At 45.0% G+C, this 16,230-nt stretch overlaps 1 protein-coding gene across 1 annotated transcript in view; it reads left to right on the forward strand.

Annotated features, from left to right (window-relative positions):
• LOC124849900 overlaps positions 1-16,230 on the forward strand; it is a 60,935-nt gene that overhangs the window by 21,559 nt on the left and 23,146 nt on the right. The window contains exon 2 of the mRNA XM_047331335.1: positions 13,469-13,554. Within this exon, the coding sequence (XP_047187291.1) occupies positions 13,542-13,554 (13 nt within the window). The 5' untranslated portion in view covers positions 13,469-13,541. The remainder of the gene's footprint in view (positions 1-13,468; positions 13,555-16,230) is intronic.

The raw sequence follows: 16,230 nt of genomic DNA on the forward strand, positions 1-16,230 counted from the left end.
CAGTTTACGCCCAACGATCAAGTCAAGGTCAGTTCTGAATGATTCACTTTGTGTCCTCGCTCTGCCGGTCCGTCTCTTGTCTATTTCTCTGTCTTCTGGCTAACTGGAGCACTTCAGCTTCTTTTTTTTCGATCTTCCCATCCCAGAAAAAGAAAAGAAGAAGAAGAAGAAGAAGAAAAAAACAAACAGTTAGCCAATGCTGCACCTTATCTCTCTCGCTCTTCTAATCTCCTGTGAGCCGCCGGAGTGGAGGCAGAGGGGCTTGCCATTGTCCAGGGATGTGAACCTGCAACCTTTTCAATTTCACCCCGGCCTTTCAAAGCCCTTCCGCCTGGACGATCTCACGTCCTGGACAAAAGTGCCATTTGCTTTTCATTTCCTCCGCGATAAGGACGGAGAGGGGGAAAAAAAAGAAAAAGTATTGTATATTGTAATGCTCCCTCACCTTTCTGACATCAGCAAAATTGAGGTGCGGGCGAAAGATCGATACAAATTAAAAGTAAATACAAAAAGGCGGCGAGGAAGAAGAGATACATTACCATGTTGGGGGGAAATCCATTTTCTTGTCTGGCTGTCGTGCTTTGTTTGTTCAAGGGGATGGCAAAGAAAAGGATGGGGAGAGAAGTGGAAAGTTAAAAAAAGCTGAGGGAAGCTTTAATTATTACTTTCTCAGCGTGATTACATTCAGAAAAGTCCAACTAATTCGGTAACAATGTTGTTTTTATGGCTAATGTCTTTTCGTGTTTTTGTCCCAATAAAGTGAATAAAATCCCACTTCTGCCACCGTGCAGCATCTGGTGTCACCAGCAAACCGTCGTGTCGTTCCTCATCTGGACTGGTTTCACTCAGGTCCCAGCTGCGTGGTCAGTGTGGTGGAGAAACTGTGTGTGGGGTTTTTTTTTTAACGCAAGCAGCTTTTATTTGTCTTTTTCCGCCTGTGTGCAATGAGCCACACTGCTGCCGTTTAAGCTTCCAGTCTTGATTTATTGCACCATCCCCTTTCTCTTTTATTTTTCCAACCGTACGTTTCCACCATTCCCTTCTCCAGGCGCCTTCTCCCCGAGTCCTCCGCTGCCTTAGTTGGAAACCTGGAAACGCGATATTCTACTATTATCGGAGCAATATCTACACAACATTAGGCAAATTACATCTGGCTGGCAACACGTTCCGGTGTGTGAGCAGCCCACCTCACGGCGTGGCAGGTGGCCTCGCGCCGTTTCAGAGGCAGCACTGCCAAGATTGGTCGGTGGAATATGGGGGGGGGGGGGGGGGTAAGATGGCTGCTCACAGTAAGTGTGCTTCTCTTCCCCGCTATTATGTTCCTCCATCAGTGCTGCATTTCCACTGGAATGGCTCGGCGATGATGCGTCTAACCACAGGGATGCAAGAATAACGAGGAAACGGGGATGTGCTGTTTATTTCAACACCTACGATTGGATAAGAAAGAAAATCTGCGAATCCTGGACTCAATGTGTAATCTGTTAATAAAGGTGAAATATACTGTACGAGAGGCCGTTACCGAGGTAGTTGGAGGGCTGGTGCCTAATCTCACACCAGTTCTTTTTGTTTCAGCAGCCAAACAATCTCTCCCAGTCAGAAGAACTACAAGAAAGAATCGCTTACGTCAGGGGCTGGGAGCGGGAGTATCGTGATAAACGAGACCAGCCAAAAGCCCCAAAAAACAATAGCTCACGCAACGTATTGTCTCCAGAGGAGATTGAGAACTAGCGTTAAGGATGCCAGTGGTCCGTGGAGGAGACAAACTTGTTGTGTGGCCGTCAGCTGAAGTCCAGAATAAGTTAGAGGGACCTTCGAGGACAAAGTCACTTCAAAGTGTTGCTGGGAACATTTAGAGACGTCAACAGTGACGTAATGACGTGGCTCTATGGTTTCTCTAGCCCGCAGAAAAGCAAACCAGTTCTTAAAACAACTAGCACAACCAGCAGCCCAACATTAGCACTAGGTGGAAAAGGGCCCAGCATCTGACCAGTTCAACAATACTGGCCGAGTGTTTGGTGGTGAAGGAAAGTAAGGTCAGGGAAAACATTATCTTTTCATTAATAAGGTTCGTAGACCCTTTTTAGTCAATGTGACTATAACTTATAGTTTATTCGAGCTTCAACAGTTTATTGATTAGTAATCAACTACTAAATTAATTGCCAACTATTGATAATCGATTCAATCGGTTCAGCTTCTTCAATGGGAATATTTTCTCCTCTTATTTGCTCCTCTGTGACAGTAAACTGAATATCTTTGGTGTGTGGACCAAACAAAACATCATCTTGGTGGTTTTGGGAAACACCATCGACATTTTTCACCATTTTATGGTCCAAACAACTAATTCATTCGTCGAGCCCTATCCCTTCCTTAACTCCCTTCCATCTCCCATAACCTCTAACATTTCTTTGAGCTTAAGCCTGGAGGGATAAAAAAACAACAACTACTTGATGAATTATTTGACCTATTGGACCATTTTGACAGTCGCAGTGAACTAAGTCAGTCCAGTATTTTGTTACACACGGACAGCGTCAGAATAAATCCAGCGACCTCTAAATTAACTTGTGTAAGAGGAGTGAGTGATTCCACCCGCTGCCTTGTTGTAACCCAGGTTATATCAAGAAGCAATCAGCAAATGCATTACCCAGCTCCGGTGTTGTCCACTAACATGCCCCCACCTGCACTCACCGCGCACCGACGCGCAAAGTGAGCCGACCACGGGCTCCCTGGGAGACGCGGTGGCATTTCCACTGTTATTGCTTCTGTATATCTGCGGCTGAACTGAGGGATTACCATCGGCACAAATTAAAAACAAATAAAAGGATTGCAAGGCGGGGGGGGAACAGAAGGCAAAGATCCGGATCTATTATGCTCTGATTTATGGACCGCTGATCCATAGCCGGCCGGGTCAGCGAGCCAGTGAGTGTGCATTCCCGCAGCCTCATTGCCAACTTCACCTGCCAGTCAATAACCTATTTAATTTAATGTCACAGCCCATACGGGCAGAGCGTATTGACAAGCTGCGGAAATACACCTTCAAGAGGCCCCCAGCTGCAAGCGCCAGATAAACTGCGTTTGAAAAATTCAATCTTGCTCCCATGGATGCCCCCCCCCCTGAGTCCTTTATGAATTATTAAAGCACCCACATCCTCGTGGGGAGAAACTAATAGTTGAGGAGCTAATGTGGGTGATTTTTGCAGGGGGCGATCAGTTGTTGCAAAGACAAGCCGCTCTTCCCACAGTGCATTTCCTGCGTCAAGTCCGTCTGCTCTCAGAGGCGACGCAGTCACTAACTGGCCTTTCAGAGCAGGGAAGAGATGGCAATTCAACATTTATATAAAACTGTCTTTCTTTCAAGTTCCATGCTGGTTCTGTTTGTCATTGAAAACCAACATCACCTCGAGGTAAATATCGAAGTGCATGGAAAAGACCTGTGGCAGCTCTGTTTGAACAAAATCAAATGTTGGCATACGTGTGTGTGTGTGTGTGTGTGTGTGTGTGTGTGTGTGTGTGTGTGTGTGTGTGTGTGTGTGTGTGTGTGTGTGTGTGTGTGTGTGTGTGTGTGTGTGTGTGTGTGTGTGTGTGTGTGTGTGTGTGTGTGTGTGTGTGTGTGTGAGGCTGTTGGTTGGTTGGATGACATCTGAAGGTGACTCCCTCCACAAGTCTACATTTTTGATGCCTCTGTCCTGTCGCAGTCAATAAGCCATTTAATCTCGGCGCTCAGCCCCGAGTCGATGCGGGCCGATGTCGTGTCCGGGGCTTAGGGCAGACAAGACGAGGGGTTTCTGCCCAGACCTGATAAAAACCATTCATTTCCCTTCAGCTCCTTTTGTCTTCCATTCAGTTCAGAGAGAGAGAGGAAAAAAAAAAAACAGGGGGCTCTTGGCCTATTTCAATCACGGATGCCTCTCTTTAATGAGCTGCTTTAATCCTTCGCAGGCGAACGCAGCTTGCCTTTCGGCACGACAAAAATGCACTAGATTAGAGGATTACTCGCATATTTTTTTTCTTTCATTCATGTACTAATTTATGAACACAATCCGTTCAAAGAATGCAAAAGAATGGGAGTTGGATGTCTGCGTCGATGTTCGTATCAAAAGCGTGTCTTGTACGAACTGTCATTAATAATATGGCTGATTTTTATCCCTTTGGGATTTTTTCTTTAGCTGCTGTGTGTGTCTGTGTGTCCCCAGGGTAGTGACATTTGTTTTGATAAAAATTCTCCCACAATGCACCGCTCCTCCGGTGGCGGCTAGAATCTGATTCAAGGCACTGGTAACTCGCCTCCCTTTTAGCGAATGTCTCAGGCCCTTCCTACATCCAGGACATGGTCAAACCTTGCTCTTCTACTCCCTCACTGCGAGGGGCGGAGCCACCGCTCATCTGAAACCCATCTCTTTTTCTGTCCTGGTTCCTCGATGGTGGAACGAGCTCCCCATTGACATCAGAATTAGGGATGGGACGATACCACATTTTCGTGTCCGATCCGATCCTGCAACCTTGAGTATCTGCCGATACCGATCTGATACTAATCGTAAAATAAATTATTATAATGCATTGTTCAGGATTCACTTTGCTTAACCTAGCCATCTAAAACCACAAACTCAACTGTGAAACAAATAATCAACTCCCCTAAATGAAGACACACACACATAGCGTTATGGAATACTGCCGTTTTATTTCTCCCAGAACTTTTGACAGAATGTTTTATGGTTCTGTTCAAACAAGCAAAAAACAAAAACTGTTAATTAAATAATAATAGATGTACATAAAAAAATGATGCTGGAATGTCGTTCAAGGCTTAGTAGATATTTAAATAGGCATTTATTTGGTATGTTTACTGTAATGTATCGGATTATATTTCATCCATTCCGATATCCGATCCAGTCATTTTGGCCTTGATTTACTATAAAAAAAAAATAGAATAATTTAAAATTAGTTGTTTTTGCCTATTCAATAAATGTTTATGTATTCCTTTGATTTTTGCACTTTTGGGTAATGTTTTCATGGTTGAATGCACTTATTGTAATTTGCTTTGGACAAAAGCTTCTGCTAAATGAATGTAATGTAATGAAAAACGATTCAGCTGACATTACCAACAAAGTGTCACTTTTCTTTTTTTCTACTTACGTTAGTTAGCGAAGCATTATGGATATATATTCATTCTTTGTACTTGTTTGATAAAACGCCAAGAAGTAAAACGCTCCCTCTCCAGCGTTCCGTGAGATGGACCGTTGATGTAGCACAGTCGAGCGGACTTTGGATAACAGGCATACATTTGCATGTCATTGCAGCAGACTGACGGGACCGGTGGTGATAATTATGTGAAAGATACTTGAATTGTAAATGTGTGACCGAACGCGACGGTGCCTGTTGACTTTAATCATATTTTCATTCATTCCTTATTCTTCTTCTTTTTTTTTTTTTGAAAGCTCAGTTAAGGTTGTTTAAGAGATACTGTGCACCTCAAGTGTACGTCCACACGAAGTATGAATATGAATTGAAGTGAATTAGGAAAAAAAATGAAATACTGAACGATAACAAAAGATCCAGTCCGCTGTCGGTTTTGCGGGGGAACAGTGTGCGAGGTGTTGGTGGGCAGACAAAGTGCAGCGGGATGCCTCCCGGGCTCCTCGGGATCCAGCCACGGAACATCTCTGTAAATGCGGTCGGACAGATGAGTCTCGCCTCGGAGCGCTGCCTCCCAAGGGCAGAGTGACATTTTCCGGGGACAATATGGGACGGCAGTCACATAGAAAACCTCTCCCTCCCCCTCGACACTCTGCAGTCCTCGTGGCCCCTCTCCTTTCACCCATCTCTCCAGCCTTCCCTCCCTCCCTCCGTCTATCTCCTAATTTTTTCCCCGGACCCTGAGTGCCGCGGACGCTGCCGCCCCGCCCGTTTTTCATTTCTGTTACAGGTCAAAACACTTGACAAAGTTCCAAAAGCCTGGTGGCACTATACCAGGAAGTGCAATGGATGAAAATGTGACTGGGTTCAACAAAGGAAAATGATTTCAGACACACACAAAAGGATACACAGTGGCACCAAGTACATTTTCTGAAAACTTTAAAAAGCTGTAGCTGTTTGTGTCCAAACTTCAGAAAAGGAAACCTGAGATACAGAATATATTGATTTAGAAGATTTAAGGTTATCATTATTTTGCACTGAATTCCTTCACTGTTCCCTGCAAGTCCTTAAAGGGCCAGTAAGCGATTTTAAAACAATACACGTCTTGTAAAAATCAGCGAATATTTCCTCACTGTCCGTTAGCTGTCGCTTTTGTGTGCGCACAGAAAAAAAATCTGGGTTTTCGGTAGGCCTGTGACGATAGTTACGTTATTGACTTGTCGTACGATACATGCATATGAACTCAATAAGAGCCATTGTGTTTACATAAGAATGAATGTGAACAACAGTCTGGCTGCGTCTGTCCTCTCATCTGTTCTCGTAGTACGATAAATCTTTTACGGGTTTGGTCTATAAAATGTCAGAAAATATGGATTTCTTAAAAGTTTTCTTAAGGCACCATGTTTTCAACTTGCTTTGTTTTGTCTGAGGCCTAAACTCAAGTCTGAACTTTGGATAACATTTCTCTCTGCAGCAACACTGCATCGTGTAGGACCAATGTACTGCGAGCTCACATGATTCAGTATCAAAAAATTTCTGGTTCAATAGTGCGTCGGACTCCCATACTGGAGGTCGAGGGTTCGTGTCCCGGCCAGAGCAGTAAAATCACAACAACAACAACACAGAGAGAGACAAGCTTTCTCCAGAATCACTCACTGCCCCTTTAAGTGTTAATAACATGCCCGCCATAATACTGCTAATACCAATAAACGTATATGAATTTAAAAACAACCATTCAAAATCATTTTTTTTGACATAAAAGGAGATTTAGAAAACAATTAATAGTCAGTGTTCCACTTCATGTTACGCTGACGATCATCACACATGTAGACCAACACTCTGTGCCAGCTGCATGTCAGCGTCTGCACATGTATTTACGGTTTCGCCTCCTGTACTGTGCTGTCATCCGTTTAAGTCGCGACGCACATCTGTCAGTGTGGATTGTTACGGCGGCCCGTGTGACAGATGAGTCCTTCCCCTCGCAACCGTGGGGGGGGGGGGGGTGCGACTCTCCAGGGAGGTGCAACTTTCTGCGCATCCGAGCGTCGCCAATCACACGTGGCACCTTGATGAGACGGGCCCCCCCGCGCCACTTGATTGACTGGCGTGCTAACATGACGCGATGGCCACGGACGGAACGGCGCAGGGCACAGAAAAACATAAAGACCGCCGGCGCGCGGCCCCTGGTCCTTCGAAACATGCTTGGGCGCACAGAACAAATCGCTACACATTAAGAGCTCATCTCTCTCGCTCCGGTACTAAATAATGTGACTCGCTGATATCCATGACTTATCTCATTAGGGCATGTCACCGAGCAGGGGACAGGTTGCCACTGAAGCTGCACAGACTGGGTATTATCCTTGATTACGCAAACACAAGACAGCCCCATCATGGAGGGAGATGCTTTATGGTCCACCTCAGAGGGAGGATAGTGCATTTAATCAGGGTTTGGAGAGTTTTCTTGACACGGGCAGGGGAGGGTCAGAGACTATTAACTTTCAAGGGTCTTGTGAGAATCAGGGTCAAGAGCGTCCAATCAAGTCGAGACAGTAATTCTCCCCCCCCCTCGTTGCGCGGCCAAAGCCAGTTAGTGGTCGATCCAATTAAGACTTTGGTTGAGACCCGGCGTCGCCCCGCGGCGCCCGCGGCACAGAGAGCGAGACGAGATCTCGGCGGAGGGTCGTCAGTCACGCGGGGACTGTTTGACACTCGGCTTTGATTGCTCCATTCGTCCGTGCTGGGTTCCACCGCGGGAGGCTAAAAGGTCCAGTGCAGGATCGTCCCTCTGTCTGTCCTCCCCAATGAGGACAAGCGTAGCCACCTGCTGGGCCAGCGGGCGGCAGATTGGGCGAGAGAAACCGACGTATGCCCAGAGCGAGACAGAGAGAGAGGGAGGACGTTGCCCAGCGGTCCTGCTGCTTGTTTAGGAGCAGGAAGCAATGAGGAAATGCCTGGTGTCTTAATTGGCGTGAGTGGCGACGGACGGTACCTGACGAGACTCATTAATCAGCGCGGGGTGAAAAGGCTAGAGGCGTCGGGAGAGGGAGAGGGAGGCAGAGAAGTGGAGAAGAGAGCGGGGGGGGGGGGGGGGGGGGGATGTCTGAACATGGCCCCTGAGCGGCCCCGTCCTCCTGCCTCCAACCAAACCAAGACACCCACTGATTCCCTCTCCGCTGTTTCTGTCACACTCGGCCTCTCGGCCGCTGAGCAGGACACAGCAATAATTACAACCCATTCACACACACACACACACACACACACACACACACACACGCGCACACACACACGCATGCCCTCCTCACACATGGCACGGAGTCGGTGTTGTAAAAAAGTATTGAAAAAAAGAAAAGACATTATGGAAATTGATTTGTTAGTCTAAACAGATTTTGGAATACTAACGATCCGTCTCAATCTCTCTAGCCTCGTGAATCATTTTCCCACGTCGCCATTTACCCCAAATTACTGAGTTTAAATATCAATCTTTTAATATGATAATCAGTCCCAGAATAGGTAACGTCGGTAATTGGAAAGTATCGATATTATAACTAACTTTCTGGAAATACCGGGTCTTTCTGCGTAGGAAGTGCAACATGATAGCAGACGCAGTCAGAATGTAACACGCCAACAGTTGGGTTTTGAAAAGATTTATTGACGTAACATTTACACAATAAACATCTAGGTATATGGTCTGAATAATCAACCAGAAAATAGTATGGAATTTTGAAATGGAAGATGTGTAGAAACCCTGAAACATGGAGACAAGATCTGAGTTTCATTCTCTGTCCGTCATGTCCCACATGGCCTTCGCTTTCCGGGGGCACTGTCACACGTCTCTGATGGGGAACCGTCAAGAGAGGCTAGTCACAGACACATGCACATCCTTTTAGGTCCATCAGCTACAGAGGCCGACGTTCCTCTGCACAAAGTGGAGGGAAAAAAAGGAATGTTCTTTTTCTTTTACTGCGTCTTTTCTCAGCGCGTCCTTTCAGCCTGTTTGCTCCGATCTCGTCCAGGTCACTTCACCTAATGGAGTAAAATGAAGGTTCCCCGCGGCCTGAGGGAGGGAGGGAGGGAGGGAGGGAGTGAGTGTGTTGTCCTCTGGACACATCCATGTTTCAGGACCAGGACTTGTCTTTGTTTGTCACTGCCCTTGCCCTTGTGTCTCTGCCCCAGGCTCCACACACACACACACAGAGAGAGAAGTCACTTAACTGCCTCTTACGTTGCCCTTTTCTCCGTCTATTCACGGGCATATACCATTAAAGCAAGACTCGCAATTTATGTTTGTGTCACTGCACTTGTTGGCCGCCTCTCGACGGCGGACACGCTGCAGCCAGTTGAAACGCGACATCACTGTGACTGGCGCTTGTGCAGTGCCCTGTGTCATAAATACGACATCTTTTTATATCGGATATCTGCAAAAGATTCATGCTTCTGTTGCCCGATATTGGCTTTTTGTTTTATTGAAACGAGGCACAGCGGGCTTTCACTGTAATTCACTTGAAGAAAAGTACATTTTGTTTTTATGTACAGCCGTGATCAAAGCAGAGCTTTTTATTTTTTTAATTATTATTTGTCTGCATATTGACAGCTGTCTCTTTCATGCACTGCCAGTTTTTTTCTGCAGCTCTCACTTCCTACGCTTTTCATTCCTTTTTCTTTTTTCTTCTTTATTCACTTTGCCTCGGATGTATATATATTTTTTTTTGTTGCACCACCAGAATGCTTTGACAATATTATGCAAATGTTTTCTCAATGTTGTTCCGTCAGATGGATTTCTGTTAGGAAGAAGGAGAATTTTTTGAAGAAGCACAGACTGGGAAGAATTCAGCGGCGAATGTGCCGTTGTTTGTTTGAATTTGCGGCGCACACACACACACCAATTCAAGCGTGTGGGATCGCTACTGTATGTGCCACCTACATGTGCCACCTACATGTGCCGTCCCACACAGTCCCCCCCCCCTTCCCATCAGGCAATGCACCCCTATGCGGCGGGGACAGTTTGGTTGGCGAGAGCGTCGGCTTTCTTCAACTGTCCGCCCACCGAAAACTCATCATCTTAATTGTCCCTTCTGTTGATGTGGAATTCAATAAAAAGTGGCAGGGACCATTTTGAATTGATGGTGAATAGATGCCACTGCCTGGCTTGTCTTACGTGACAGCTCAAGGAGAGCTGACGTACGGTGTGTGTGTGTGTGAATACACATGCGTGTATATGTGAGGGTGTGGGCTTCTTTATTATCTTGACTTGAAAAAAAGTGCTTTCTTCAGAAATATGGCACATCAAAATAAAACTACTCTGCCCACCCTGTTTTTTTTTTTTTTTTTTTACATAACCTTGCTGGTAGTGCACAGCAAATCTGTCTCTTCACATTTGTATAGAGACGTTGAATTGCTCACGGGGCATGAATTCCTCATCTGCGCTCGGAAATGGGAGGGTAAAGATGGACAAAAAAACATCCATCCACAAGTCCATATTTTCCACATGGATGCACTCGAGTCATCGCTCTTTGATAGCACGCCCCTGCAACTTAAGCTGTGAATAATGATGTGGTTTTTTTTTTTTTGACCTTACCCTATATACTAGGGATCAACCGATACAGATTTTTTTAGGGCCGATGCCGATACAGATTTTTTTTCATCAGCCTTAACCGATGACCGATACAGACTGCCGATTTTCTTGAGCCAATATTTGGAGCCGATACTACTTTTGCTCCCTCAATTTAATAGTTAAATAGAATTAGATTCAGCGGGTTATCTCGTCTGATCAAAGTGGGGTTATGGCCCATGCCGTGGGGTTATGGCCCATGCCGTGGCTCGCCTCCCTGGGTCGAGGGAGACGAGGCTCACGTCGCTCTGGAGCATCATGGGAGTTCCCACCGCACCGGGACTCGTCCGCCCGCGGACGGGGTCCCCTGCGCAAAGCCTGCGACGCGGTCAGCGCGGAGACTAAACACCTTAAGAGACGTGCTAGCCACAGATGCTACGACTCAGGGGTTTTGGCCTCGTGGTTATATTACATTCATTATGCTGCCGCCTTTGTCCAAAGCCACTTACAATCATAGATTTTTGACTCATATCAGGGATAGGCAGGTAGCGCTAACGGCCTCGCCTAAGGGTCCACACTGGATTTTAGCCACGCCCTATACGGGAATCAAACCCCGACCTTCCGTACCACTGTTAGAGGTGTGACCCACTAATCTATGCCAGCTGCTGGTTAGCACGTCTCCCCCACCCGCGGCTGCGTGTTTCTCCAAGAGACGAGCATTTCTCCATAATCGCTCACTGCGCCTTTAAGAGACGTGCTAGCGACAGATGCTACGCCTCAGGGGTTTTGGCCTCGTGGGTTTTGGCCTCGTGGTTAGCACGTTGGCCTCCCATACCCGCGGCTGCGGGTTTTCCAGCCGCCAACAAGTGCAGGTCTTTCTCCAAAATAGCGTGCTGCCCCTTTTAACTGCGCCAGGCAGGTGGTACGGAGCAGGTGAGATGCAGCCACTTCTGCTCCCCGTCATTGAAAAATACAAACGCAGGAGGGTGCACACGGTTTATGTAGGTAGACGTTGAAGTCTTCTTCAAATGTGTCTGATGTTTTCAGCACAAAATGCATTTGACTGCTTCGTTTTTATAAATCAGTATTGATCAGCAGAGTGTGCTCCTCTCCAGACAGAAACCAAGACGTTGCACTGCTTTGGCAGCACGTATTTCCCTCTCTCCTCCTCAGGCTACATTGATTTAATGAAAGCTGGGGCCTCCTCTGAACCCAGCTGGTACTTTAAAACTTTATCGTTCTCCGGCCCATTATTATTGTGGCTCATGAGGCCTTCATGCCCCCTGGGAATGACTGGGAAATGACGGCTATTGCAGGAAATGTTGCCAGAACATTTGCCTCATTGCCATTTTACAATGTACATTTGTTTAAAGAACCCTTTCTCGCTTTCCTTCATGCTCTGTATCGGTTTTCCTCCGTATGTTGAAAGGTTTTTATTGTTGTCATGTGATCATCCTGCACTGCACCTAAAAAGTTGATCAGCAATCTGTCGCCGACTAGATAAAGGCCCAGTGGTTGGAGTGCAACTTCACACGACCACTGCACTATTTGTTATACAGGAGGATTCATTTTTTTCTTTCACGCATTTTGGCCGTTTGGAAAAATCGATTGGTTTTGCAGGTATTTTTAGTATCTATGAGAATTTTGTGGTAGAGCATTTTTAAAACTGTTATTTATTTTATTGGGGACACAACCTAAACATTGCCGTTTGATTAAAGGACCATATCTGTACTGATTTCCACAAACTTGGAGTTAGATAATTCATCAGTGTGACATTTATTCTTGTCGCTTGGTATTTCAACTAAATCGGTTTAAGTGGCTTGCGCCGCATTACCAGGCAATAACAAAACGTGAAAACTGCTAAATGCATATTTCCATGGTAAACAACTTGCTTTTAATAGTTTAAATATGACATATCTGGAGACTTCTTAAAGTCAACGGCATGGTAGTAATTCTTTCCATGTAGTGCCTCGGAGTTAAAGTGGCGGCATTTCACAACTCCCCATTAACTATTAACACAAATGACATGATGTTCTTTACTGTTGTCCCATTATATGAACACTAGGTGCTGCAACTAAAATTTGTTTTCATAATAATGATTAATCTGTCGAATTTTTCCGTGATTAATCGGTTAGTTGTTTGGTCCATAAAATGTCAAAAAATTGTAAAAAAAAAAAAGTTGGTTGTGTTTCCTTAAACCCCAAGAAGATGTTTTGTCCACACACCAAATATATTCAGTTTATTATCATAGAGGAGCAAATAAACCAGAAAATATTCATATTTAAGAAGCTGAAATCAGCGAATTTTGACTTTTTTTTTCCATTAAATGTACTTGATGATTCATTTAGTAATCGATTACTAATCGATTAACTGTTGCAGCTCAAATGAACACTTCCAAGCATTTTATTATATTTCAGCTACATCGATAAAAGAACTTGGTGGTTTCAGTTCTGCTCGGTTTCACATTGAAACACTAAAAATGCTAACAAGTCATTTCTGATCCGGTCAATTAATACTGTACAGCGTGTTGCCGGGTAGCAAATACACAAACATAACCCTCCACACTTTGACAGATGCCTGACGACAAAAATGACAAGTCTTTGATTTTAAACGGAGCATTTTTAGGCAAATGGCCAATTGGCATCGAGACATTTGGAAATAAGTGACACATCCATTTAAATTCAAAGTGACTAACGAGGTAGTAGATACAAATTTGTTGATGATAAATAAAACATAAGTCTATTTTAGAAATTCTTCATCCTTCCTCTCTCTCTCTCTCGCCATTAATTACAGGCTCAGCGTCAGCAGTGCATCTCGCAGCACGGGGTTAATGTAGAGGAGGAGGTGTCGCTGATGGTGGAGGCTGATGGCTGATGCCTGTGAGTTCTCCACGCCGCTCACATCACCACATCCGTGCTCCTTCCACCCATATTTGCGCCTTAAATCCTCTATAGGCTACCTCTTAATCTGCTTACAAGCTTTTCTAAACATTTGGCATATTTCCATCCCTCCGAAAAAATGAATTTATCTGCTCAAGAAAATGAAGGCTAAACACCGTGGGACTGTTTGCTTCCTGCTGACAGGAAGAAAAGAAATACATTAGGTGCTGGCTTTTGGCTTTTAGCTTTTATAGTAGCCTGTGGCTTTGTGTGTAGGGGGGGCAAGGGCTAAAGGCTCAGACGATTTGCTCCTCCAGTAGGAGCCCATCTAGCCATGCAGGTAGTTATGGGTTTTGCTTTTGTTGATTTCCATCAACACCTCAGTTCAGTGGAAGTGGATAGAAATTAATTTGTCATTTCCTGCATAAAGTAAATCTGAAAACAGTTTCCACAAGAACTACTTTATACCAATAGAATGGTCCGTACGAAAACAGTTGGTAGTATCACAGATTAAATCCTGTTTCGCTTCTTTTTGTTTTGTGACTTTGGTCAAGCGTCAACCCACCGTGACGTCACCCGTTGGTTTGTGAGCTGCCGTTTTTTTTAAAACCTCGCGTTTCTTTTTATCGTCTGTTTTACTCTAAATGAGACCACAGTTTACAAAGTGAACATCATACTGTATTGAAGAAAACATGAAACTACAGATTGAACCATAAACTCTTCAGGAAAATGGTCATTGATGTTATTAACCAAGTGAGAAGTCCAGTTGTTTTTCTCATAGACTTTTATAGAAACTGACTTCTTTTTGCAAACCAGTGATTCGCACTCTGCTGGTGGTTCCGGAGAAAACAAGCTTCATGTACTTCCGCATTGGCAAAGATGTCTGGATGGAAAACAATCCGCATGCATCAATTACATGAGGTAAAAAAAAAGTCCATCTTTTTTTGTTTCTTTGTTTGTTATTAATTTGAGTGAACTGGCCCTTTAAATCTCACAGGTCCTCATTTGGTTTCTGTTATTGTAACGTTGCTCTGATGAACCGTCCCGTGTCTGCGCAGTATTCGACTGCCTGCTCTCGGATTAAATGTAGAATTACTTAAATGAAGGGATTAGTGCGATCGCTGTCAATCTCCGACAGAAATAATTAACATTGCTTAAGGTTTATGTATTTTTTTCTGAGACAAAAGACGTGTCATGATTAATTAGTTGCAGAAACGGCATTATTGCAGTGACTCAGAACGTGCAGGAAGAAAAAAAGTATACATTTAATTCAGAATATCTGTTCTGCTCTGATGTATGAATCCGTGTTGGTGTTTTATGTTTGTAATTGCACCGGTGCACAGTAAATCTGCCGCTCTGTTTCGGTGAAATGCAACCCCGCACACCTCGCCTGGGAAAAACAGGCCGTTATTGCTGCGGATAAATAAATAAATTCAATTTCATCCTATGCATCGAAAATAACTCGGCCCTCGCGCGGCAAACCGCCTATGCCTGGAGTGATTAAAATGCTGAAGTGGGGAGCAGTAACCGAAACGCAGGAGGGGCCTCATTGACATTAAAGAAGATATCATCATCATCGGCTCAGACTCGACCAATCAATGGAAGAATCACTCCCACGTCCGGGAGAGCGGGCGCAGAAAGGGGAAAACGCAAAGTTTTCTAATTCCAGTTGGGTTCATCGAGGCGTTGGATTGCGCCGCGCCGTGGGCCTCACACTCCGATGGCCTCTCAGACCTTAACGTTCTCTCTCAATCAGGGGGGAAATGATTGCCTGGCCGGCTGCTGTACCTGCCTCCGTCACGCTGTAATTACACCTACTTCCATTTAGAGACACATGCCCGGCAGCCCCGACTGGGACACTGACGCCGTCTGTTTTCGACACAGCTGCGTTATTGCGTTGTGTTGAATAAGTCACTGGTCCCTCTGAGCGTTTCCGATTGCCGTTTTTTTTCTCCTGTCATGGCCGTCGGAAGGATCAGTGGAGCAGCTCTGACACGTACGATGATGTCCGCCTCTCCCGCAGCAGGTCCACACTAACAGCTGCATCACTTCACAAGCTTGGCTCAGTTTCACAAAGCGTCTGCCGGGCCCAGTTTTGTTTGTTCCGCAAGTTTCACCAAAGCGGTTTGTACTCACTGCGTAAACCGACCCCCCCCCCCCCAGAAAAACCCAGCCCAGTTGTTAAGAAGTTTGTCGGTAAAAGACTTGTGACAGAATAGGCTGCGTTTACAATCTGCTCAGAGGAGGAAACATGAAACGCTCCCCATATACACACAAGTTTGTCGTCTCGCTCCTTAATGAGTGGTACACATGCACCGTGCTGCCTTCCTGAAATGAACATCAGTATCCTAGTGTGTACGCCATCTTTGTCTTCCAGCGGTGGCTCACAGAACCTCACACCTCTTTGGTACAGTGTCTACATTCATGTCTCAAAACTGATTGGAAAAGATTACGGGAAATCCTACATGGACTGGATGGTGAAAGATTTGTCATCGTTTGGAACGAGAAAGTGTTGAATGTTTTATGATTTTTCTCAATCAGTGATAAGATTAGATTAGATATTCTTTATTGTCTCAAAAGGGAAATACATTTTGCTCATGAAAGTACTAAGTAAATAATTAATAAATACATGAATACATTTAAACACCGTAGTACAAAACGTACTGAAAACTAAGA

This window comes from Scophthalmus maximus, chromosome 3 (assembly GCF_022379125.1).
Source record: "Scophthalmus maximus strain ysfricsl-2021 chromosome 3, ASM2237912v1, whole genome shotgun sequence".
NCBI classification, from domain to species: domain Eukaryota; kingdom Metazoa; phylum Chordata; class Actinopteri; order Pleuronectiformes; family Scophthalmidae; genus Scophthalmus; species Scophthalmus maximus.